This window comes from Corvus brachyrhynchos, unplaced genomic scaffold (genome assembly GCF_000691975.1).
Source record: "Corvus brachyrhynchos isolate BGI_N302 unplaced genomic scaffold, ASM69197v1 scaffold67, whole genome shotgun sequence".
Classification (NCBI taxonomy): Eukaryota; Metazoa; Chordata; class Aves; order Passeriformes; family Corvidae; genus Corvus; species Corvus brachyrhynchos.
Window position 1 is genome coordinate 829722 of NW_008239114.1, and position 27189 is coordinate 856910.

The 27189-nt window shown below is 51.0% G+C and overlaps 1 protein-coding gene across 1 annotated transcript in view; it reads left to right on the top strand.

Annotated features, from left to right (window-relative positions):
• Positions 1–27189, top strand: part of LGR6 (leucine rich repeat containing G protein-coupled receptor 6) — a 152029-nt gene that overhangs the window by 72353 nt on the left and 52487 nt on the right. Inside the window, 1 exon segment of the mRNA XM_017739816.1 lies at positions 5719–5790. Within this exon segment, the coding sequence (XP_017595305.1) occupies positions 5719–5790 (72 nt within the window).

Consider the following 27189-nt stretch of genomic DNA (forward strand, 5'->3'; position numbering starts at 1 on the left):
ACCACTGCCCTGCACTGCCCTGCACTGCCCGGGCTGTGAGCACTGCCCTGCACTGCCCAGCACTGCCCAGCACAGCCCAGGGTGTGAGCACTGCCCAGCACTGCCCAGCACTGCCCAGCACTGCCCTGCACAGCCCAGGGTGTGAGCACTGCCCAGCACTGCCCATCCTGCCCAGCTCAAGCGTGTTGGCTCAGCACTGCCTGAACCCTCTCCCACCACACACTGCCCTGGCACTGCCCATGGTTCATCTCCACCAGCAGGTAGGCTGGACAGAGCCTGGCAAGAGTGGCCTTGTTCAGCACATGCCACATCCCCTGGATGGGCCCTACCCAGGGGCCACCTCACCAGTCCCTCCTCTTCTCCTCCTATACAGTGACCGCAGCAGCTCCTGGGGTCCAGGACAGGTGCTGGCTCACCTGGTGTGTGAACACACATCAAAAACATCACCAAAAAAGCCACATTGCCCCAGGATAGCAGGCATGGAGCTGGCTTGGGACACTTCAAATCCCTAGACAAACCCTACCTCCTGGACAGCCCTGAGCCTGTGCAGAACAGAAATGGCTTTGAGACAAAGGGAATGGTGTGGCACATCCAAGAGACGCTCCCATTGGGAGGGAAGAGGAACGTGCAGAGGTTGGAATGTCTTTAATCCCCATGCATGGGCTCCAGGCACAGCTGCCTCCAGCAATAACAGCCCTTTGACTGTGCTGGCTGAGTCACTTCAGCCTCCCAGGATGGGGACATTTTATCATGCACAGGCCTGTACCTCTGAGGGCTGGATGTCTGCTGAGACTCTCTTGTGCAAGGATCCTGGTGTGATGGGACCTGATCCCAACATTTTTCTGGTCGTTCAGGCGTGGTCCCTGCCAACAAACAATCCTCCTACTTCTGAAAATGAAACCCGACCTCTGAGGAGCTGTGATTTACTCTGGTTCCAGTCAGACTGCTGTGGGTAGCAGGTGGTGTGTCCATGTCTGCCAGCGTCTGCAAGCCCTGGCATCACCTGAACAGTGCCAAGCGAGGTGACAGTGCTCCATCCACGCTTGGGTTTGAGTCCTTGCTGGTCTGAACAGTCTTTTCTTGTCGTGTTCATCAGCTTGTCCAGAAGTTGGCTCATCAACCAGTAAGGTCATACAATCGCAAAATGGTTTGGATTTGAAGCAAGCTTAAGGACCATCCCATTCCACCCCTGCCACAGGCAGGGACACCTTCCACTAGCCCAGGTTGCTCCAAGCCCCGAACCTGGCCTTGGACACTTCCAGGGATCCAGGGGCAGCCACAGCTTCTCTGGGCAACCTGTGCCAGGGCCTCCCCACCCTGAGTAAATCCTAAGAGAATTAGACTCAGCAACTGAGAAACCACATCAGCTAGAGTGGGATTGCTCCATGGGCACAAGAATTTAAGCCCTGACTAAGTTGTCTCCAAGCTTCTGTGAAGCAGCACCTTGCTGTAGGAAAGCCAATGAAATCCAGGGATTTTGTTTGAAGGAGCTGATGGAGAGGCAGGAATAGACAGATGCTGACAGACAAAGGCCAGTGTGATCTGGGATCTCAGCGTTGCTGTGATCTTGTAGACTGAGGTCCAGCTTCACAGACCATCTGTGCCTCAGTCAGTCACCCTGCAGCAGACCTGGGATCCACGCAGATCCCTGCACCATCATCCATGCTCACACCCTGGAAAGCAGCTTCCTTTCCTGGGGAAGCATGAATGTAGGGACAGGACAGTGTCTGCCCGAGGCTTTTAGGACCATGAAGTCAGGCGATGGCAGGTGACTGGTTTGTGGAGTTGTTCCCTCTTTTCAATGCTGTTGACATAAATCGTGCAGTGACCTCTTAAAGCAGAATGTGTCGGCCATCCTTGGAGATGGCCTGGAGCCCAGGGCTCCTGCTGCAGGTGCTCTCCTCAGTGAGCTACAGCATTGTCCTCCCCCAAAGGCCAAAATGCCACAGCTTAGACAGAGAGGGATGCAGTAGCCCTGTCCCAGCTCTGCAGATGCCTTGCTGTCCTCTGAACCTTTGCGCCATCCTCACGTTAGAGCACTGCCCCGGCACCCCGGTGTGGAGCAGCCCCAGGAACCAGGTGCCACAGCGAGGAGATGTGATCCTGCAGGCACGTCAGGGTGTCCCTGGCATCATCCCCCAGGCTTTGGTACAATTATCTGAGCTCTTCCCAAAATCATGGTGTATGTTGTTTATGAAAAAAACCCAATATTATGCGAGGGTGGTTTAACACAATGTGTAAGGACTGACCACAGTCAGCAGGGCCTGATGGGGGTTGTCCTTGATACCAGACTGTAAGAAGAGTCATCCTGGGACACCCAGTGATAAATGCAGCATGTCTCTTCCTGCTCAAACCTGAGGTCTCTGTAAGCAAAGCTGGAGGTTTCTTGAGCTGGAGGCTGAATGAAGAACTTCTTGTTTAATACCAGGGTGGCCCTGTCCATATTATCAAACTCTGTTTGGAACTGGTTTTTGGCTTCTCTGTGTCATGCTCTGATGAAGAGTTATTGCATTCATTATGTGCAATGTGAAGAAGCACTGGTTCTTGTCCCAGTCCCAGCATCTGAAAACTTCTCTAACTGCCCTGCTGCTGTGAAAAACAGCATTGTCCACCACTCCAGTGGTTTTTGAGGTCTCTGAAGCATCTTCTTTAAATATTGTTTGTCTGCACCAAAATGGCTTCATTTTGGAACCAGACCATGCTGATGGTGGTCTGGAAAGTCTCTCAGTCTGTTTTACTGGTTGGAGAAGGGACTTGTAATAAATGGAAGGCAGCAGGATCCAGCAGAAGTGTGACAATGGGCTTTGCTCTAGCACTGACTTCAGATACTTCCTATGATCCACACTAAACACCAGGTTCAGACTTCAGAGAGACAGGGAGATTCAATGTGTGTCCCACCAAAACTCCAAAAGCACTTTCCAAAGCCCCACTCAGTATCACTCTATGTTCAGCTCTGCATGCTCTTGGTTTTTAACAGACATGAATTGTTGTTCCACTTCACTGGGCTGCAGGAGCCAGTGTTTTATCTCCCCAGCACACCTTGGCTGCAGAAACAAATCCATGTGCAGGACCAGGAGCCCCAGAGGTTGTGCTGGTCCTTGTGGGACAGTTGCCCACGTGGGTGAGGTTTCCCATCCCAGAGGGCTGCAGAGAACAGCCCCGGGATCCCTCCCTGGGGCTGCCAGGCCCCTTGCACAGCATGGAGGGAGCAGCACGGCCCAGGACTATGGACCTGCCAGGGCACACTCACAGCAGCCGCGTGTCCTGCGTGGGCGACACTCATCTCAGAGGGCTCCCAGCAGCCTTGCAGCGTGTCCCCCATGGCAATGGGCTCTGGGTGCAGCAGCGAGGCAGCTCCTGGTGCTCGGTGGGCCCTGCCCTCGACCCGTGAGCACAGCGAGCAGGAGGGGAGAAGATCCCCCAGGGAGGGGAAGAGGGAAATGAGAGCGGCAGGGTGGTGTGAGTGGGGTACTCCAGAGGAGCTGAGGGGGCAGGCATCTGTGATTGTCAGCGTGCCAGAGGCTTGGAGTGCCCCTTGTGAGCAGCGGGACCCCTGGGGCCCCCCTTGTGCTGCCCAGGGAGCAGCCGTGCACAGGAGCTGCAGGAGGAGGACATGGGCGGGGGAGCCACATCAGCCACACTCTCTTCTAGCACCCCTGGAACCTCTATCTGAGGTTCCCCACAGGTGAGGATTTGGCATTTCCTCACCCTTCTGCCTGTTGTCATCTGGTTGCCGTGCTGCTGGCCGGTGTCCTGCAGGGCAGGTCCCAGGTGGGACGGTGTGGCCTGGCCAAAGCTTGCCCAGCATCAAGAGGAGCAGAGGCCTCACAGTTGGTGTCCTGCTCCTCACACCCCCTGTAGTCACCCCCCCAGGGTCCCTGCACTCTCCCAAGAGCACTTCTGTCCTGTCCTGGCTCTCCTGTGATTCCCACTAGCCCAGGCAGAGCTGTAAGCCAATGCCCAGCTGTATCTGTGCTCTGTCCCTCAGCTTCCCTGTAGAATTCTGCATTTCCCCAACTGCTCTTCCACACCAGCCTCTCTCCACACCCTCCTCATATGTGCAAGCTGTTGGCAAAAATGCCAGGTGAGATGCCGTAGGCCCTTAATCATGTTCTTCATTTGGAAGGGAACCATTTATTAAACATGGCCTCTCTGCTGCCCTTTTGTTCCAAACACATCTTCTCTCCTGCACTGACTGTCAAAATTTAACATTTTACTAAAGGAAAGCTTAAGTCATGGTAGCTGGTGTCTATTCTTTCTTCTCCATTCTTATGGTCTTTTACCCTGTATAGAAAAAATTTGGCACAACCCGTTTTTCACTAGCTACTGCTGAGAGTTCCTTGTTTCCCTGCTCTTTCTTCTGTGTTCATACAAATAACTTACTGGTAAGTCCCCATTTTCTTCCAGAAGTCAGAGTTGTGTGGCCTATAGGTTTCCTTTTTAAAAGTTGTCTCTTTCCAACTTTCCTTTCATGTCAGACCTCTGAGTCCGTGGCAGTAAGGTTGCAGCCACAGCAATGGAGAGGTTTCTTGCTTACATCCGTGCTCTTTGGGCTGCCCCTCATGCCCTGCTCCTTTGACACTGCCGGTAAATGATGGCAGGACCTTAAGCACCATTTTCTTTTTCATGCCATCTCCAATCACTCTTGGAAGGTTTTGTAAAGAGTAGCCTCAGATATGTAAGACTTTCCTTTTTTAGGCACTTCCCCTGGCCCAGCTACCGTGCTGGGATGTGTCTGTTACCCAGAGGAGCACATCAGTGATGTCCCAGTTCTGGAAGGAACAAGTAGGTTCAGGACAGAAGCCTGTCCAGAGTCAAAAACGGAGCCTTTGCAGAGATGCTGAGATGATGACACAAGTAAACTCAGATGTGTGGTGCTCCAGTAGGTCAGTGAGAGAGGATTGTGTCTGACCACGTCTGAAACACCCCTTGGAGTGGGGTTCTTACTCTGCCTCCATCCCTAGAGCCGGGCAGACACCCATCCCTGGGTGCACTGTCACCTTTGTCTCCTCCTTTCCCATCTCTTGTGTAGGTGTCTCCGTGTCCACAGCCCTTCTCCATGCCCTGCACTCACTTCCATCTCTGAGGGATCCTCCTGGGTCCTGCCTGTTCAGCCCAACAGCCCCAGGCACCTGCTCTCTCTGGAGTCTCTGAGCTGGTTTGGTTGTTTCCACAGCAGTTCCAGTCACTGCTGCAGGCGGTGCCAAGGCTGCCAGGTCCCTGAGCAAACAGCTGTGGAGCGGCTCCTCACCCACTGTGTCTGCAGCTGGCCACAGTGGGATAGGAAACCTGCCACGGGCTGCTTTCCACCCCCTCTGGAGGGAACCACTGGCACGCACGGGCGGAGGATGCCTGACTCCAGGATAAATGTGGCACAGCCTGGCTCAGACCACTGGTGCCAGTCTGGGGTAACAGATGCACATCTGCAGGGCAGAGGCCCCTTTGTGGTGACATCCTCCCAGCAGACCCCCAGTGCAGCACCAAACTCACCCCTCGGCCCTTCTGCTGCAAGTCCTGGGCCAGACTGGGCTGCAGCTCACTGGCTGGCCACCTTAAGCTTGCTTAAGAGCCCTGGCTGGCCAACATGGTGCTTTCCAACCACTCCAGCTTTCCAGCAAGAGCCCAGAACATCTTCAGAAACAAGCAGCAACATCTTCCATTTCGTGTCAGGCTGTTGCTGTTGTTTTTTTAACAAAGTTTTCTTTTTTCTAATTATAGGATGTTGCAGAACAATCAGCTGAGCCGCATCCCTGCAGAGGCACTGAGAGATCTTCCAAATCTCCAATCTCTGTAAGTCATTAAAAATCAATGCTACGAGCTGCACAGTCCCTTGGGGGCCCCAGGCTTCCCAGCATTTGAGTCATTAGTTCCTTTGTCAAGGATGTTCTGTTCCTTCTTCCTTTTCTTTTCCAATTTATGCAAAGATTACTGTCACTTAGAGTGGAAGGGAGGGGAGGGCAGTTTTCAAGGAAGAAACACTGTCTTGGTAGAGGATGTTGAAATTACAGCTCCCCATGTGTGCATTGTGATGAAAAGGCCACCAGAGCCAATGCATATTTCAAGGAACATTGGAAAATATCCACTCAAAGAGTCTCTGTGCTCTGCACTGTGGCCCACAGTGGGGAAGGGACCTGCCAGCAAGCACAGAGGACACTCTGGGTTGTCCAAGTGCAAGCTGGGCCGTTTCACCCAAGTGCAGGATAATTGTGCCAGGGAAGAACTGCTTTAAAGACTTCCAGCGATTCAGCCCTGGGAAGAAGCTGAGGCTGGGATTGTGCTTTTCCTTCGAAGGACCTATACCCACAGCAGGTTTATGCTCCTGTGCTCACTAAAATCCACACGACTTTGGAGTACTTAGAGTTTTCCTGGGTGTGGGCACAGTTGAGACCAGACCCTGGCAGTGCCAGTGAATTTAGGGAAGGTGTGTTTGGTGCAGGGAGCACAGCTGAAGCCTGTAAGAGCGTTCTGAGTTGGGCTGAACCACTGAAAAACTGACATTATCCCTCAATCCTTAACTTCAGTCCTAGTCTTACACAGCTCTTTTATCACAGAAATGTTAGCTGGGAGCAGTTTCTGGGAGTCTCCTGCTTGGAGCAGGACTACCCCAAATACTCAGGGTGGCAGTTGCAGCTTTGTCTATCCAAGCACAGATTCCCCTCTCACTGGTAGCCTGGGGCTGCTCTTCCAGGGAAAGAAGCTTTTTCTCAAGTCCAACCTAAAACTCCTGGAAGGCAACTTGTGGCCATTACTCCTTGTTTGATCACCTGGAACCACCCTGAAGGGCTTGGCTCCATCACCTTTGGTTATGAGTCCCTGGCAGTTCTCCTCTCAGCCTCTTCTCTGCTAAGTGAAACCAACCCTGCTCCTTCCACCTCTACTCATGGGGCAAATGCCCTGGGACCCTGAGTCAGCCACTAGCCCTCCACTGGACCTGTCTCATTCCTCTTCATCCTTCTTACACAGGGCACCCCAAAACTGGGCACAGTTCTCCATGTGTGGCCTTCCCAGTACCCAGTAGGAGTTTCTGTAAATATTAATTTAAATATTAATTTGCAAGGGGGGTGTTGGCTGTGCAGGATATGAATGTTCTTTCTGCCAGAAGAGATTTGAAACATTTGTTGTTGAAACATCATCAGCGCATGGTTGCGGTTATTATTAAATTGTGTTGACATCACCAACAGTGCCAGAGTCAAGACCCCCCCACTCCAGGGGTTTTGAGATGAGATTGTTCTCCAAGTGACTTCTCTTTCAAGGGAAGTGTGACGTGGAAGGTCACTGCCAGACAGCTGCCCCAGGAACACCCCTTCCCCCTCAGCCTGTCTCTCCTCCGCCTTGCAAGTGTGTGACAGCCAGTGACACCAGAGCCCGTGGCTGCAGGGAGCCAACCTCTGTTTCTGAAGGTTCAGCTGCCTGCACAGCCACCACTCCAGCTCTGGCCACCAGTCCTGGGGCATTCGCCACTGATGGATGGCGACTTGGGCCAGTGCTGGGAGGTCCACATGCTCCATCTCCTCAGCCCACAGCTCCTGCCAAAATACCACAGGGCACATGAGAAATGCAAAACATTCCAAGAAGCTACTTGCAACACTTTGGGGGTCGTTTAAGGGGCAGAGTGGGAGGATGGTTTGTGCGAGTTAGCACAGAGGTACCTGCTCCTGATGCACTTTGAGGCCACCTCATCCAGGGTGGTTTTCCAGGTGTCTCCAAGGTTGGGTCAGTGGGAGCTAGGGCCAGCTGGGATCCAGTGCTCTTCCTGCAGAAACTGAAGAGTAAAAGCAAATTTTAGGAAGAAATAAGCTGCTTTAGACAACCTGAGGGAGACAAGGCTTGAAATAAAATCAGAGGGCTGAGTATCTGGGCAGGTCTGGCTTGGATATGCCTAATGCCTGCTGCAGCAGGACTGCTTTCAAGAGCCACAGGCACAGTGACCAGAGGCCGCTGTAGCCACCTGTGTCCCATTTGCCTCCAGAACACGCTGCCCAAGCTGGTCAGTTCCCATCCAGGATCCAAGGTGACTGAGCAGGGACCTACTGCCTTTCCCAAGCAGCCTTGTTGCTGTGAACCAACCTGTCTAGGCTGTACTGCCCTCTCAGAGCTTCCCTCAGCCCCTCACCCCTGCAGTTCAGCAGTGCACGAGCACCCATGCCTGGTCCCTCTGGGCTCCTTCACTCCCCCTCTCCTCATCATCCATTTTTAAGATACCTGTCCTCATTCCCCTGTAACAGAGCCACATCTTCTGTGCCTTCCCCAGCTCCTCCTCTGAGGCTCAGATTGCTTTCCCAGCCCCTCATCGTCCCTGAATCCTGTCCCAGACACAAACTGGGCAGAGGAGGGACTGGGGCTGTGACCTCCCACTCCTGCCTCTATCTTAAAAAATACAAACAAACTGTTAGGCCTGACAAGACCTGAGTTCAGGATGGGAAAGGTGATGAAAAGGCCACCAGAGCCAATGCATATTTCAAGGAACATTGGAAAATATCCACTCAAAGAGTCTCTGTGCTCTTCACTGTGGCCCACGGTGGGGAAGGGACTGCTCCATCCAGTGCTCCCAACCACCCCAGCCAGGCCCACAGCGTATTCACCAGGCACCAGGCACAGTGGGAGCAAGCAAGTTCAAAGGAAAACTCCTGCGAGGAAAAATCAACTTTTCATGGGATGGAGTCTAAAGTGCCCCTCCAGCCAATGAGCCTCAGTACACATTCTCATGGTCACACAGTGCCCAGGGCTTCTTTAGAGTTAGAGCATAGAACCAGAGAATCATCAAGGTTGGAAAACACCTCCAAGACCATCGAGGCCAAGCTGTGCCCCATCCCCACCTTGTCCCCAGCTCAGAGCACTGGGTGCCACATCCAGTCCTTCCTTGGACACCTCCAGGGATGGGGACTCCAAACCTCCCTGGGCAGCTCCTTCCAGTGCCTAACAACCCTCTCAGTGAAGAAACTCTTCCTGATGTCCAACCTGAACCTCCTCTGGCACAGCCTGAGGCTGTTTCCTCTTGTCCTGTCAGATTCACACAGATGACTAATTACCACCCTTTTTGGGAGGCCCATTTGAGAACTGGCCAAGAGTATCAAAAAATTGAGACATGTATTGGGAACAGCACAGATCTGTTGGAAACAGCTCTCTCCCTGAGCCAGGCAGGTATCCCACTCGTCTCCTCAGGAAGGTGGGACCTGCTGCAGTTAGGCTGGGTCTTCTTCATCACATCTCCCCTGATCAGAAAAACAGGCAAGGGATAAGTTAAGCCACAGGGAGCAAATAAATGGGAACTGGTAGACACAGAAAGCTGCAGGGCAAACTGCTGTGGGATCTTGTCCCTCATGCACCTGAGCACAGTTGTCTCTGCCTGCACACTCAGAAGTGCTTTCCCAGGAGTTCTTCACTGCCACTGCTCTGGCCAGAACGGCACAAACATGGGAAGGCAAAGTGATCCTCCCGAGGGCAAGAGCAAAGTCAGGAGTAGGACCTAGGTGTCCTGCCTCCACTCGCCACGTTAAGATATTTCCACGCCTCATTTGAGACTCTGCAATGGCACAATGGGAACGTGTAACCACCAGACACCAGGAGAGAAAGTATTTGGGACAGAGTGCACAAAACCCATAGAATCATAGAGCTGTTTGGATTGGAAGGGACCTTAAAGCTTATCTCATTCCAGCCCCCTGCCATGGGCACTTTCCTCTAGGCCACAGTGCTCCAGGCCCTGTCCAACCTGTCCTTGAACACTTCCAGGGACAGGGCAGCCACAGCTTCTCTGGGCATCCTGTGCCAACAAGATGAAGAGCTCCAGGAAAAGATTTCTGTAACAAAAAGCAAACAGCAAAACAGCAGTAACTTCTGTAGGTATCCCATCAGTGAACCCAGCTCACCCATCCTGTTCTGTGCTCACAGGAATTCAGGGTAAAGCTGTAGGAGGTCAGTCAGGTCCCCAGCCATCACTTCTCCATGTGTGCCCCTGAGGCTGGGCCCAGCTCTACGAACAGCTGCGGGGCAGTCTCTTCTGGAAGCAAAAGTTTCAGAAGGGTTCCATGCAATGGAGAACTCTTCCTTGTCTGAGGGGGTTAAAGGAAGGGCAGAAAGTGCTTCTCAGAAGGACCCTGAGCACAGATCACCCACAGGCTGCAGTGAAACCTGCCCTCAGCATGGAGAGGACAGCAGGGAGCTGTTCTCTAGGATGGGTGTTCCACAGGATGGTTATTCTCCACGGGGACAGGCACAGCCCAGCTCTGCCTCGCATCAGGACCACACCAAACCCTTTCTCTGTCTCGAGCCTGACTTCTTTAAAGTGTGGAGGGCATGTGCAGACAAAGACGATGATTTGCACTTTCACAGAGTCACAGAATCGTTGAGGTTGGAAGAGACCTTCAAGATCACCTAATCCAACCATCAGCCCAGGGCCACCACATTGATCCCTCCACCACATCCCCGAGTGTCACACCCAGACACCTCTTGGACACCTCCAGATACAATGACTCTACCACCTCCCTGGGCAACTTATCCCAATGTCTGACCACTCTTTCAGTGAAAAATCAATTTCTAATCTCTAATCTGAATCTCCCCTGGTACATCTTAAGGCCATTTCCTCTTGTTCTATCACCTGAGACATGGCAAAAGAGCCTGACCCCCACCTCACTATAACCTCCTTTCAGGCAGCTGCAGAGAGCAACTTTCTCCTCTTCACACAGAGACCATTGGGCTCGGTGAAGGCCCAAGAACCACATCTGGTGACACAGCCTGGCGTGGCTGCAAGGCACAGCCCTGCTCCGGGTGGGTGGGGATATTTCTGGAGACACATGGTGTGTTACAAGATGGTACCACGGCTGTGCCTCACACTGGTGCAAGCATGACCTGGAAAGCATCCTGGGTCTCATCCTGTGCTGCTCCCCTGTGGGAGCAGCCAGTGCTTGCAGAGTCCTACAGTTCTCCTTCATGTTTAGAGATGCTCTCCACCCAACACAGTGGCACAGCATGGACAGCGCTGTGCCTGAAGGGGAATACAGGGCTGAGATGCTCTGCTTGCTTTCCACTGGTGCTGCCATGGCTTCTCCAAATGTGGCTACTCACCTCAGACCAAGAGACTCCATGCAGGTCTGCATTAGAGTGATTTTTTCCCCTCTTTTTCAAATATCTGAGTCATTTTCCGCAAGTTTATGAGACTCTTGTGTATCCATTGCCAAAAAATTCGCCAGCCTGGAACACCTATAGGTCACCCTCAGCGTGGTTTTCAAGCATTACCAGTCAGGCCATCTGAGTCCCAGTGTATTTGTGCTGCCCAGAGACTCCTTTTTTCCATTCAGGAGGGGAAGTGGTTTCATGGCACATCATGACAGTCCATGAGTTACCAGACTTGTACGGCACTTGGTGAAATATTAACTCTCTGTTTGCATGTTGGCAGCACATCTTAAGCAAGCAGGACAGCTGGGAAGGGGGTGAAAATGGGAGCCAAGAGGAGTGGGGTGGAACCAGTACCAGACAGAAAGGGATTGTGTGTTGGTTATTTTCTTGCTCTTTCAGATATTTACATATGGTGTCCATGTTTGTCATTCTGGGATTCAAGCAGGATTTGAAGGGGAAGTGTGTATCCCTTAGGGACAAACTGACCCAGGAGAGGAAAGACAGACTTCTCAATGCACAAATCTTTTCTCAGGATTACAACAGAGGCAGCAGAACTAAGTGGAGACTGAGATCAATTGTTTTCAGCTTAGTTCTATCAGAAAAACTTGCCAATCAATTCAAGGGATGAGGTGACCAGACAAGTGGGACAGAAAGGGAGGCTCTAGCTTCTGTGGGACAGAGAGAGGCTGGAACTCACTACCTGCACAGCACAAAGTTAGAGTTGAAATGTAGCAAAAAACTGTCAGTGAACTCCAATTGTCTCCAAATGTGGCAGCTGTCTTGGCTTGTGGGCATTTAGAGAGGATGAGATAGGACACACGGCCCAAGCTTTGGTGGCACTTGGAACTGAACTGCAGCATCCCTTTGCTGCACTGCTGGGGTCCAAGCTCGACTCCCAGGCAGGAGGCATATTCAGACCTGTACTCAAGTCCCTCTGCTTGCTGGCTCAGAGTGCTGGGCAATGCAGGCAGCAGGCGCTCCTCAGGCTCTGTGGGATGCATGCAGTGAGGTAAGGACCCAGCTGGAAGGCTGCAGGGGGTTTGGGAGCCCCCAACAGCAGCAGATCAGCTTTACATACATGCTTGAAGAGAGGGAAGGCCAGGCAGGAGGAAACTTCAATAAATGCTGTCACCCAGAGGGCAAAAGGGAAGTCATTCCTCCTTTTCATCAGGTGCTGATGCATGTTGAAGTAGGAGTGCCCTGCCCAGAATGATCAGAGTCGGGGGCACAGTCAGAGCATGAACTCTCCACTCCAGAGTGCCCTGACCCCAGGAAAGCCTGGGGCACATGCACCCCTCATGCCTTCCCCCCGTGTGGCTTTGTGGCAGCCTGAACACAAGCTGAAGGGCTCCAGCTTGCTCTCCGTGCCAAGCTCTCTGTACCATGGCCTGGGTCCTGCTCACATCTGTCTCTAAAAGGCCAGGTCAAAAAGGGGAACCACAGGTGTCACAAAGACACTGCTCTGCTTCTGTCGGCCTCCCCCTCTTCTTGCCTTCTGATGAGGGCCTGTCTTCAGGCAAGGAGCTTTCCCAAAGCTGCCAGCTCATGAGCTTCAGGTGTACAGAATTTTGCGTGTTCCCCCACAAAAGACATGCTGTGGAGCCAGCACTGGGAGAACACCAAGTTTAACTACTCTAGGTGAGGCACACTGACTCCCTGGGAGCCCAGGTTACTGAAGATCCTTCACAGGACAGACAGCAAGCCAAAATAATGGGTCAGGCAAGTTTCAGTGAGACGGGAGAGGCAGAGCACTCCCCTTTGGATTCTTTCTCTTGGATATTCCCATTGCCCTGTGTGATCCCCCCATATCCTTCCTTACCAAAGAAGTTGCAGTCCTGAGTTTTGGCAAATAACATTTCAAACACGGTAAGAGGGCTTCCTCCAGCAAACCCTCACACAGGTGCTATGAATAGCGGCCAGCCAGGAGGAGGTTTCCAGTCATTCAACATAACTCTGTGCCAAAAGGGCATTTGTAGGTCTAGGATGCCCATTGCCCCTCACCCCATGTACTGACCCAAGGCGTGGCTGCTCCAGGTTGGATCACTGGGTATCACCAACCGTTTGTCATCAGAGACCTCCTGTGGTCTGTACCATCCCTTCACAGAGGGTTTGGCTTTCCCCAGCCAGAGCTGTCCATGCCCCATGGATGTCTGCCACCCTGAGGGGGCAAGTGTGAAACCCACCCAGACAGCCCCATCCACATCAGACTCCCCTGTGCTTACAAACACCCCTCACTGCAGGTCCTCCAAAGCTGCAGCCACGCCCAGACCAGAAGCAGACCTGCCCTGTTCCCTGTCAGCTACAGGATGTGGAGGCATCACTGCCTGGAGCCCCAGCTGTCAGGAAGGAGACCTTGGCAGGTTTCACTAGATGAGTACAAAGAGGAACTTGGATTCCAAAAGAAGACAAGGCCAAGCTCTGGAGACCGAGCCTCCTACCAAGTGTGAGGGAGTTGCTTCCCAGCAGGCTTGATTTATCTGGGAAGCATGTTGGGAAGCCTGGTGGGGAGGATTAGAAAGAACACGCACACCTGATGGCAATGCTGTGAGCCCTGCAAGGGGTGCCAAGGCCTTACGTAATGCTGGGATCCAGTTGTGATCCCTGGCAGAGTATCTGCCTGCTGGTGGTTTATAGGTGCAGTAACAGCATACCATGTGCATTCTGGAAGAGTCGTGTGTCAGTCTAATTAACGACTTTGTGGTTTGTGAGCACTTACCTAAAGCAGATGGGCACTGTGTCTGTTCCTCTGCCAGGCAGAAAGAGTCCACGGTATTTCAAAGCGAGCAGGTGCTATAAATTATAATTACCAAGCTTGTCAAGGTAGAGAAAGCAGAGAGAAAAGAAACCTGGTGGATTAAGAGATCAAGATAAACTCCTGGTTTTTCTTTTTCAAGTGCCTATGGAAAGCTTTTTTGGGAGTTTCTTGCAGATCAGCATTTTGGGAAGGTGCTTAGCATGTGTCTGGCTCTTCAGGGTGAGTGTTGTCTGTATCAGCCTGGAGGGGGAAGGGAGGATTTAGTGCCAGCCAGAAGAGCTAAAGCCTCAAGATCCTGCACCATGAGATCAAGCTCCCCTTGCCCCCTTTCCACACTGCACTTTGGGTTTTCTCTCGTGTCCCTGGCAAGATGCTCCATTCTGCTGGCAAACACTGGGTGCGAGCCTTGTGGGTGATTCCCTAGCTCTGTATCCCACAAGGACTGACTCTCCTGCTGTTTGTCTTGATGACATCCAGGAAAACAACCCGTGACTGTGTCTCTTGGCAATTCCTCCCATGTGCAGGAAAGTATCTGCTTCCCTCCATGCCAGCACGTCAGTCCCCTGCAGCCAACCACACTCTGCTACCCCGTGGCTAATGCACCCCATGCACAGGTAGCCACAGTCAGCACCAGTATGCACAGATGGTGGGCGACAGCCCAAGAGGCCCCATTCCCTGCGATCCTGGCCTTGCTCTCATTTTAGTTCCCCTTTCTCCAACACAGTCTTGCATCCCTCTGGAATATTTGCAGAATTCTCTTGCCACTCTGCCACAAACCGGCTGTTCCCAGCTGAACTCAGCCACAGTCTCCCTGAGGAGCACTCTGGTCCCTTCAGCACCGCCCCCACCAGCAGCACCTTCTCGTTTCTGACCCTTGTATGACAGCAGTGCTGTCCTCTGCTCCTCTGGCCTGCTGAATCCTTTGCTGATGGGATGCAAACTGGAGGAGAAACTGCGCCATAGACATTGTTCTTAAAAATACTGAAATCATTTTCCTGGTTGCTAAAGGTGTAATTTCCAATTATATTCTGATTCCACTCCAGCTGTACTTGACCCATAATCAATAAGTGCTAAATCAGCCTGACATGTAACTCTGCATGCAGGTTAATTGTACCTCTAACTAAAACAATCCACTTCCTCCATCCCATTAGTTGGCCACCATTTGGGCTCCTGTGGAAATGCAATAAAGGCTGCTTCATCCTCTGTCCCTTAAGGCAGGTAATTGTTTTCATACATATGGCCAGAGATTAAAATGCAAAAAATGACTTATAGCAATTCAACAACATGTGGACTTTGATGTAGACAAAGGAGGAAGGCTCTTCCCATCAGATCAGATTCTCACAAGCATATAAATTCTTATGACAGAAGGAAGAAAAAAATTCCTTTGGAATCAACATGGCCTGAAGAGCCCAGTCAGTTCATTCCTCATTTCACTTCTTTGATCTGATTGAGATTTGACAGTTTGCTGTTCACGGCAATATTCTTCTCTATAAATCACACATGATGCTGTGCAGTTTTGGGAAGGTGTTGTTTCCATTGGTTGTTTAGAGGATAAAAGCTATGGGAAAACAGGTATCTATGAAGTCAATACAGCAGAGCAGTGCCCTACAGTCTGCTGGCACAGGAGCTGTCTCGTGGCAAGACCACCTCAGCCCCGTAGCCTGATTTACTGGCTACAGAGTCCTTTTGGAGCACAGGGAAAAGGAGGTCAGGGAGGAGCAGCGAGGTAGCTCTGATGGAGTGTACGGACTGAAGCAAAGTGACCGCAGATGTTTCCCTGGTGATCGCTGCTGCTGAGCACACAGGACCTCAGATTTCACCTCTTATGGACGCCTCTGCAGCAGCAAGCGTTCCTGCAGCAGGAAAAGGAGCCCAGCACGGGTATCACAGTGTCGGCAGCGTGCTGTCCTTCCACTTGAGAGGACGCTGCTAAAAACCTTCCTGTTCCATCTCTGAAATCCCCTTTTCCTTGAGGCCCCTCTTCCCAGCAGGCAGCTCTGGACAGCAGCACAACCGAGTCAGTGGAGTTTTGTCCCCACTCCTGTTCTCAGAAGTCTGATCTCCATTTTGGCACTTCAGGGTTTAACAATATTTCTACAAAGAAGAGAGTCTGGGAGGGTCCAAGAACAGACATTTACCGCATTCAAGAGAACACTGCAGGCAGATGTGCCACACATCTGGATGTACCTCAGTTAATTTTCACACACTGAGGTAGCCGTGGTGTGGTGAACCTTTGCCGAAGTTTGGCTGCTGCTAGTGTTCCTCAGTAGCTGTATGGAAGCAGGAGGTTCTCTGGCTCCACCACCATGATCCTTCCTCGCAGGTACAGCTTGCACAGTCTGGGAGTCACCTGAAAATGGCACAGTAGCCCCTGTAGCTTGTGCAGTTGTGCACAGACAGGGAAGAGATGATACCATTTTGATTCAGGTGGGCTGATGTCCCTGGAAGGGACTGAGGTCTTCTCCTGAGGCCACTTCTCAAAATTTGGTTCATCAATTATAAAGTGAATTCAGAGGAATTACTGCTTTTTGGCACAGACTTTGAACAGATAAGGTTTCTCTGGTTCTGTGTACCACGGGCTGTCATCCAACCTGCCACGCACTAGCTCTTCCCTCCACCCAGGCTGAGCTGCCACTGGAGATCTGTGTTTGTCACCAGGACTGGCAACAATAGCTTAGCAAGGTCAGACCAGGTTTGAGGAGAATTAGAATTTGAGGTGTATTAGAATACAAATACAGTTCAAGATTCAGATTTTGGACTCGTTCCTCTGTTTATACAGGCCTGATCCAAATCCCAGGTCTGGGTTCAAGAGTATCCCTGACTGGGAAAGAGCGAGCAGGGCTGGACCTTATTTCTTATTGCAGCAACTTTCTGTGCCGTTCAGCTCATCTCCCCATGCTGTTTGGAGTGTGTTCCCCAGTACCTCTGAAAATCATGGTCATTTTTACTGCAATGAAGAGCAACAATGCATTTTCAAAAGCCATTGGTAAATCCACTTGGCAGAACATGCATCGCTGTCTTTTACTGGGGCAAAAACTGTGGCTTGGTCATTGTGCTCTTGGTAGGACCCAACAAGCAGCTTCCCTGCAGCCCACAGGTAACAGCAGGGGATCAGCCATGCTGGCATTTGGCATGGATGCAAAGAAGCCTGGGCCAGGTTTGTGGTTGGGATTTGAGTGGCTGGGACCAGTGCACTGGTGTCTTTGTGCCTCTGCTGAGACTGGGGTGCTGGATCCTTCCCTCATGGTGGAGGATCCTAAAATACCGCCAGGAAGGAGATCAAATTCCTCTGAGTCACCACCATGGTGATGTCTCACTACACAACCTTCCTTCACTTTGGATAAGTTTCTGCTGTGCCCACATCTCCCTCAGGCAGACCAGGTGGCTTTGTCTCCTCTGACCGTGGCTGTCTAGATGTTACCTCACCCCAGCAGCAGTGGAAAATGATCAGCATCTGCAGAGGGTGAATCATCTCTGTTATCTCAGAGCCCTCTCTGGGGGATGAATCACTCTCTGGAGGAATCTGCTTTTCTCTTCTGGCTATAGAAAGACCCTATAACTGGTTTCAAGTTCTGTGAGAGTAAGGCTGGGGGAGATGTGCTTTTCCTACACTTGGAAAGCAAAAGAAAAATGTCCCTGTCCCCACCCGTCCCTTTTATCTGGCAAAACCAGCCCCCCAAGCTGACACAGCCCATCAGAGCAGGGGTGCCAAAGCAGAGCTGAGCATCTCTGCTCCCCACAGCCCCCTGCACATGACCCAGCACACACTTGTGCAGCCCTCAGGGAAATCTACCAGAGGAGATCGTCTTGCCCAAAAATACAAGTGCAAGGAGCAGCTTACCCTCTAACCAGGGAGGAATTTCTCTACACTCCAGAGCTGGAGGGATTTGAATTTGCAACCACTGTTCGGGGAGCAAGTCAGAAAGGAGGCAGGCATGGCTAGTGGGTACATCACAGACATGGATTTTTTCCTGTCAGTAAGAGGAACTCAGCTGGTCAGATTAGAGTCTTTTCTGCTTAGCAGTAAAAAAACCATGAAATGCAATGTGGTTCTCCCAGTACAATGGTCTCAACAGCATTTTTGAGAGGAAGATTTAATGACCACACACAAGCTGTTCAATGTATCGTCCTCAAGGAGCAGTTCACTTTAGCAGTGCCACAATAAATCCGTGCTGCATTTGTTTTTCATTCATTACTTGCTGGTTTTGAGCCATGAGTTGCACTGAAATTTATGTAAGGGCACTGTCCGTGTACCTCATGCTTGTGAGTGTCAGTGCTGTGAAGGATCCCTGGATTCATCTCCCAGGAAGACAAGAGTGTTGTGTGGTTTATCAGGCTAACAGCTAAAAGCTTAGCAAACTTCAGTCACTTCAGAACTAGAAAATAATACAGAAAAATAGGTGTCTGCATGAATTGGTATCTCCTCCCAAGGATGGTGTGTGTAGATACAAGACAGAGAAACTGCCCCAGCTGCATCAGATGCCCCATCTGTGCACACAGTGTGTAAAAAGCAGCAGCTTTTTGAAATCCTTTCCTGGCATGTACAGAGAGCAGGTCATTCGGGTCCCAATGACCTTGAGTTGGGCCAGCATGTCCATGATGATCCCCTGAGTCAATTTCTCTCTTGAGACTTCACTTTCTAATTTTCCCATTCATTGAGCAGGTGGTTGGCAACCCTTGGAAGGGGGTGATGGTGAGGGACTCCCTGGCCACACCCCAGCACCTCCAGAATTCCCGCTTGTGCTGCCAATGAAGAGGTCACAGCACAGGTGGTGTTTGGAGCTGTGCTTGTCCAGCAGCTTGGCAGTGGCTGTACCTGCCTGGCTGTGCCCACTGGGTGCTGCAGTCACCTCCAAACTTCTCTGTATTGACTGCAGCAATCCAGCAGGGCCACTGGTGGTCACACATCTACCCAGATTGCTCCTACCTTTCTCTGCCCATGCTACAGTGACTGCAGAACCCACCTTTCAATAAGCAGAGGTCCCTCAGAAGAGACTCTGACAAACACTGAAACTTAACTCCACCTTCATCCCCCTCTCCAACACGCTGCCACTTCCCATCTCAGGCTGTAAGAGCTTTCAGGAAAAGGCACGTGCTGCCTTGGTGCCCTCACTGTGTGTTCTGGGTGCACTGTGAGCACTAAAGGAATAATGATCACAGCTCACATCCACAATCCACATACACACTCCTGCCTCACAGAGTCATGTAGTAAGTTCCAGTGTGCTTCCATTAACCTTTGTCAGGACATAACCCATGTTATATCATGAGCCTTAACTCCCTCACTTATCCACATGAGCGCCCAGGGCTTGCTGCATGTCCCTGGTGATGACTCGATAGAAACGATGGACAACAGTTGTTCCATGCAATAGACACGTCAGTGCAAAGGGAAGATGGGTCCCAGGTGTTCAAGCACTGATGTGTAACCACTCCTGATGAACCACAGAGGAGCTCTGGGTAAACTGGACATAGGGAGATGAGCAAGGAATGGACATATTTAAACTGGCAACGTCTATCTTAGAATCATGGAATGGTTTGTGTAGAAAGAAACCTTAAAGCCCATCCCATTCCACCCCCCCTGCCATGGGCAGGGACACCTTCCACTAGCCCAGGCTGCTCCAAGCCCCATCCAGCCTGGCCTTGGACACTTCCCAGAGATGGGGCAGCCACAGCTTCCCTGGACAATCTGTGCCAGGGCCTCCCCACCCTCACAGGGAACAATTTCTTCCTAATACCTGATCTAAATTTACCCTCCTTCAGATTGAGGCCATTCTCTCTTGTCCTATCACTCCATGCCCTTGTGTAAAGTCCCTCTTCAGCTCTCTTGGAGTCCCTCTAGGTACTGCTGCAGGCAGCTTTTATACTGCTCCTGTTCCAAAGCTGCTTTTTGAAGAGTCAGAGTAGTCTGTCTCTGACTTGTCTGGCTTAGAAACATCACAGACTTTCTCTGATTGGGAGAAATTTTCGAATCATAGAATCACAGAATGGTTTGGGTTTGAAGTGACCTTTAAAGGTCATGTAGTCCAATCCCCCCCCCAGTCCCTCTCCAGCTTTCCTGGAGCCCCTTTAGGCCCTGGAAGGGGCTCTGAGGTCTCCCTGGAGCCTTCTCTTCTCCAGGTGAACACCCACAGCTCCCCCAGCCTGGCTCCAGAGCAGAGGGGCTCCATCCCTCAGAGCATCTCCATGGGCTCCTCTGGACCCACAAAAACCATGTGTTTCTCTGCTGAGGGCCCCAGAGCTGGAGCCTGCACTCCAGTGTGCCATGAGCTGTTCAGAGCCCCTCTCCCCAGCATGTCCCGTTCCTTCTGTCCTGAGGGCTGCTCTCCCTTCTCTTTTCTGGCTGCCTTATGCTTGACGAACACCATGTTTCCCAACAAATATGCAGGCCCCACTGCTTGGTGAGCCTTTGAGCCACTCTGCTCAGCCTCCAGCTTCTTCCTGCACCTTCTCCGTTTCCCTGTGCCTGGCACTGTGGCCAAGGGGGCAATGCCAGGGCCCAGGGAGAGGCTGGTCGGGGAGCTGGCATGGCTGCCCAGCTTTCAGCAGTTTCTATAACTGCACAGAGATTTTGGCAATCCTTCTTGTACCGTTCTGACCTGAGGGGTTTTGGAGGTGTTTGCAACTGGGGATAACAAAGCCCTCTTGTCTACACCAAAGGCACTTTGTGTGGAGTCTAGGTATTGCTCTGATTTCATTTCCTGAGCATCCCTTGTGGAGAGCTTCCCACAGAAACATGCCCCATTGAGTCAGGAGGGAAGACTCATTTCAGTCCAAACAGAGCCCTGCAAACTTTCTCACCGGGTCCTGTTCCACAGCCAACTGCAAACATGTTTGTGTCTTGAACCTCCATTCACTGCCTGGGACGGTTTTCACAAGTTTTCAGCTGGAAATAGAACCAGGCAGCACTGGTGAGTCTTGCTTGAAGGCTGTGAGCCCTTCTGTGGCAGGGGCAGAGAGCCCAGGTATAGGAGCTACAAGGCAATAATGTGGCATTCACAGAATCACAGAATGCTTTGGTTTGAAAGCAACCTTTAAAGGTCTTCTTGTCCAATCCCCTGCAACGACCTGGGACATCTTCAACTACAGCAGGCTGCTCAGAGCCCCATCCAACCCTGAATGTTTCCAGGAAAGGGACATCCACCACCTCTCTGGGCAGCCTGTGTTGGTGTTTTACCACCTTATCATAAAAACTTTCTTCTTTATATCTAGTCTGAATCTTCCCTCTTTTAGTTTAAAACCATCACCACTTGTCCTATTGCTACAGACCCCACTAGAAAGTCTGGCCCCATCTTTCTTATAGGCCCCCTTTAGGCACTAGAAGGAGCTCTGAGGTTTCCCCAGAGCCTTCTCTTCTCCAGCCTGAACAGCCCCAGCTCTCTCAGCCTGTTTCCAGAGCAGAAGGGCTCCAGCTGTCAGTGTGGCCTCCTCTGGGACCACTCCACCAGCTCCATTCTCCCACTGCATCTACAGTACGTTATGACAGCAAAGACATAACAGGCAGAGCAGAAATTTAACCCAGTGTCCCCCTTTCCAGGTGAGCACTGCAGTCCCTGGCTGCCTTTGTCCTACCCCAGTTGGTACCAGCTGACAGAAGAACCCTTGCTCCTCCTCTGGGTTATCTGGGCAGGCTCAGGGACCCAGACGCTCCTGCCTCAGTGTGTCGGGCGGGCCCCAGCGGGTGCTGAGCTAGGCAGAAAGAGCAGCACGTGTGGAGCTGGCTGGCAGGGCAGTGTGGCTATGGGGGACACAGTGGCCTCGAGCAGGGTGACTCTGGAGCCATCCTCCCTCGCCGTGCCCTCAGCTCCTCGCACAGCAATTCCCCAGGAGCTCACCAGCCAGGCACTGACTCAGTCTGGGAGCTTTGCCTGAGAAAGAAGCTGAGGTGTTGGCCCCAGTCGTCAGTAAGTTATCAGAGAAGTTTAGCTGCAGTGACATCACCTCCTCCTTATGTTACTACAAGGAACTCAGATCCTATTATGGGAGAGGAGGTAACTCAGTCGAGCCTTTCAAGATAAACTCAGACAGGAAGAGAGACGCGATTGCCTGAAGGCACCAATTAGACATTTCTGGTGAGCTCAGCTCTGTTCAGCTGACACACAACCACACTGGGGCCAGGGAGACAGGAGCACCTCTCTCGTGTCTCAGGGCTGGGGTGGGAGGGATGGGAGACCAGCACTTCCTTGCCGAGCTGCTGGCTCAGCCCTCACACCATCAGTGGCCACAGCTCTCCCTCCAGAACGTCCTTTCTTTACGTCCTGTGTTCTGCTGTGGACAGGGAACCACAGAGGAGCTCCCTGGTCTGGAGAGAGATCAGCCCAGCCCTGCCCCACTCAGTGCTGCACATGATCTTCGGTGGCAAGTATCCTCCAGCTTTATCAAGGGAAATAATAGCCCAATATGTTGCAAAAAATACCGTGATAATGGGCTGCAGTTTGAGGTCCCAGTGCCCTGTGGTGACTGGGCTGTGGGGAACATCCCAGTCTATGCTGCAGGCCAGTTACTGCACGTGACTGGCCTAAGACACACAGACAGAGAGCTCTTACTGGCTCTGATGTGTGAGAGGAAGGAAAAAACAGCAGCAAAATTTGGGATGCCTCCTGACAGCGTGGTATTGAGCATTTATGTTGGTTTCCAGGCTGCAACTCCCCCTGTAAATGCTTCACAGCCAGAAGAAAATGGTAAAATATGAGTAAATTTGCTTCTGCCAGTCATAGCTTGAGATCTGCACCACATCTGTTAGGGAACAGAGAGACTGGTTCTGGTTATCCCCTGGTTATTCTGGTTATTCTGCCAGTCATGTTACCAACAGCTCGGAAATGCACTTGTACCTCCTCCAAAACACTCTGGAAGCAGTTCTTGGGACAAGACAGTTCTTGGAAACTGCTGGATCTGTGACACAGAAAATGCAAGATCTCAGATTATAGGTCAGGATTAACACAAACCTCACGACACACTCACTGCACTGATGGCTGCATGCACCCCACCCCTGGCCAGACCTCCCGAGTGGCTGCACTGGTGGCATTGGCTTGTCTTCTGGAAAGGAGGAATCTCCCACTCTTGACCTTTTCTCCTTAGAAAAGGACTTCCCTATTTGCCTGGTTCCTTCTATAAGTGTTCCTGATCCCACCATCCTCTCTGGACTGCTCCTGGCAAGAAGACAGTTGATTTCTCCTCAAATATTCATCAAACAGACAAGGTTCAAAGCAATTAAGGGGCTCTTCCAAGGCATGCTGGAACCCAATATGAAGCCAACCCGAAAATGTCCTGCCCAAGGAAATGCTTCCCTTTCCCATCCCACACAGGTTCTTCTGCCTCCCCAGAGCTGTCACTCCACAGCAGCAGCAAAGGAAGCAACTGGCAAGCTCAGGTACACTCACATTTGGTGCTGACTTGCTCCTCTCACCATGGCTCTGCACAAATGTGAACACCTGCTCAGGGAAAAAGATGCCTCAGACCAGCAGACTTTGGATGTTCTTCCAGGCAGCTCCCTCTCTCCCTAACCCTGTAGTCCCTACAAGGGAAAATGGAGTAAAGTCTGAGGTGACTGCAGGACTTTTGAGTCAGTGTCATGTTGAAGCTTTCCATACACCCCGTAACTCTCAGCAGCAGATGCAGCTCTAAAGCTGGAAGCTGAGACTTTCAGCAGCTGCTGGTTTTCACAAGCTGTTGTTCTTGAACATCCCACTTAAAATCACCTCCTCCTGCACACAACAGACAGGCCAGTGCCCTGCAGAGCCTTGCTTGAGCCCATGAAGTCACTTGGAAATCTTGTCCACGCTGACGTCTGGAGTCACTGTGTGTCTTCCTCTCTCCAGACCCATAGCACTGCTTGACAGCAGGTGTGGGATGAGTCCCTCTCCTAAGCCATCCAGCAGCTCCGTGAGCAAGGCATCTTCCTCTGCAAGCAAGCAACGGGTTAAAGCTTGCAAGGAGAACCAATTGAGTGATTTGGTGAAATAAAGATTAAAACATCTCCGTGGAAGGTGAGGAGCCAGCCCTGGCCTGTGCTGTCTCATTTACCCACTAATCGGCCCAATTACCTCAGGTATAAATCATAACACAAAACACTTACAGAGCCAGAGTCACACACTGAAGAAAGGAGAGAACTGTTGGGTTGGTTTTTGTTTAGTATAATTGATATAATTACTAACAATTCTGTGCCAAGAACTTCAGCTTTTCTGCTTCCAGAAGAGAGTAGAGAGCTGTCTGAAAGCCATAGCAATTAGCAATCCCCACATGCACAGCTTTTATTAGAAAGAATGCACATCTATTCCAGAAAGAGCCAGCAGCTCCCTGAGGAGCAATTAACCATCCCTGGGTGCCAGGAATGCAGCTGTCACTGAGCCCATGTTCCCTGGCCCCTCATCAGTGCTGCAAAGGCACATAAGGAGTCCTGCCCATCATGCTGCATGTGAAATGCCTTCACCTGGACACCTCCTTGTTCCTAATTTTAGCTCGTCTGGCTCCAGATAGGTGCATCTTGCTGTGCTATGGTCCAGGTAGGCTGCTGATTCTGAGACTTCTCAGGTCCAGCTCACTGTAACCAGCAGGAAGTCTCCCTTTTGCTCTGTTGAGGGGTTTGTCTGAGCTCTGATCTCCACACTTTGGAGCAGATTGACAGTAATTATATGGCTGGAGCTTCCAACACCTCTGCAGAACATGACCCCAGAGAGTGTCTCATGGACAGCTGCCACACGCACACACTTTGCCACGTTGCCACCAGGCAGCCCCTGCAGAGCTGAGGAGCGGGAGAGTTCATCTGAGTCCTGCAGAGATGACCTCTCACCAACAGCGAGCTGTGGGGATACGGACGTGTGGGCACATGGGGCTGCAGCATGTCCACAGCCAGAAGCCATCCAGGAGCATTAACAAACTCCTTGGATGGATCCAAGTTCTTGCCCACGTACTGTCCACAGAGATCCACAAGGACAGGCAGGTGTCCAAGTACCCCAAAAACCCTCACCAAGGGCCCGTGCTGCACTTCTCATACCTATGGACATCCCTAGGGGGAAAGGGCCTTTCCTGAGTGTTGCTAAACAGCCACAGAGCAAATCCAGCAGCATTAATGGTTTCCCCAGCTCCTGGGGCACGGTCACACTGACACCAAACCCCCTTGTGGGTGACCTCTGGGGCTTCACCCAGGAGTTCATGAGCAAAGTGGGATGTAAAGCTGGACAGCCATGGGCTCCACCTCACTCCCTTGACCCTGTCCCTGTCCCAGCTCAGCCTGGTGTACCAGCCCTTGGCTCTGGTTTAGCACCTCCATTTCTGAAAGCTTCATTCGGGTTTGAGAAATTGTAACTACCTCAAGGATATTTTCATTGTCTGTTCTTTAATTAATTAAACTTGAAACCAAGGATTCATTTTAAAACTATTTTCAGTAAACTTATAGGGATTTGGATGAAAGAATATCTCTGGGAAAAGTAAGCAATGCAGCTTTAATTTTTTTTTAACAGTTTATGATGCCAAAACCTAACAGAATTCTTATGCTGAGGAAGGGATGGAAAAAAATAAGCAAAGATTAACATTTCCTGCAGAAGTTTTAATTTTGCTCAAAAAGTTCTTGTTTGTCCCAAAACATTTTGATGAAATTTTCAAATAGAATCCTTAACCTTACTCTGAGCTGCTGCAGGGTTTGCTTTTCTGATCTTTATTCTTTGCACTTGTTTTCTCAAGAAGATGAATTAAGTCATTCTGATTTGTTTGTAGTTTGGGGGACAGTAAGTAAATTGGGGCAGAACTTGCAATGCCCACTCTCCTAACAGGAAAAATCAAAATTCATTGGCTTATGTCGGCCCTCTGAGCAAAGACACAAAACCTGTGGCAGTGGAACTGAGCTTTGGGTGTGATGTGCTTCTGTGACCCACAGAGGAATCAACAATGCTGGCTGAGAAACTCTCAACTGAACAGCCTTGCACCAGAAAACAGCACTTTGCAACAATGCAAGAGGATTGGAATTTGGGAAAATAGAATCACGGAATCACAGAATGGCTTGGGTTTGAAGAGACCTTAAAGCTCATCCTGTTCCACACCCTGTCATGGCAGGGACACCTTCCACTGTCCCAGGATGCTCCAAGCCCCATCCAACCTGGCCTTGGGCACTGCCAGGGATGGGGCAGCCACAGCTGCTCTGGGCACCCTGTGCCAGGGCCTCCCCACCTCTGTGGTTAATACATCAATGTGGCAAAAGGGGGATAGGGATTTAACCCACCCTGGTTGTCATTCCAGTCTAAGGTGATGCTGTACCAGAATTTGAACTCTGCATTTAAAGGACGTTTTTCTGAAGGAGACCTCAGGAAGGTTTGACTGCACTTCTTAACCGGGTACAAATCTCCAGATTTGTCCATCCAGGTCAGGCCAGGCAGAGCAGGAAACATTTGTTTCTGTGATGTAGGGGAAGGTCTGTTTCCCAGGATTATCTGAGAATTTCACCCAGGAAATACCTGCACCCCCCTGCAGAGAGCAGGGCTTGCACCCAGCCTCTCCCCTGCTCCCACTTGTGATGGAGCGTTTGGTCTCCTCCTCCTGCAGTCCTTTGCAGCGTTTTGTGACTTAAGAAATGTTGGTACTCTTTGAAGAAGGGTCGTGCCTGGGCTGTAACAGTGGGGGTTTGCTCCAGTGTTCAACTTCCATCAAAAATATTACTTTATATAGTCAAGAACAGTAATTTCTTTACCACATTCCTTTTTGGAGGATCATTGATTTGAGGGCTGGGCCATGACAGCTCTGTTAGCTTCTTTCTCTCATGCTTTGATAAGAGACAAAGTGCTTTCTCTTTGCAATTTGAATTCAGAGATCTCTCCTTTAGATAGCTTGAAAACGTAAGCTCTGTTGGCTGTGGATGGAAATTAAAATTTGCTTTTTCCTTGGTATAATTGGTTCCTGGTATTTCATCCAAATCTGAAGTATTTTCCTCTTATAATTTGGTTTCAAAATCTACAGATAACACATTGTATCCTGCTCGCCATCGTTGCAATAAAAGATCTTTAGAGAGATGATTCTGAAACCTGAGTTTTAAACTTTTTTTCATAACAAGCTTAATATATTTTGGCCTCTCATTCTATTTCGAAACAAAAACAAGTGTTCAAAATTAAAGTTTCTCACCAAATTAAACCTCAAATTCAACTGCCTTAAGCTTTCCACAACGATTAAAAAGAAGCAATTGGCAAATGGAGGGGGAGGAAAGGCCCAAACGTGAGATACAAGAGCACGGGGTCTGACTCCCGCACAGGCACAGGATCACACACAGGACCCCGAGCAGGGCCGTGGCATCTTCCACGTTTCCAGACAAAGCCTTTCCCCCTGGCCTGGCGCTGTGGCCGCTC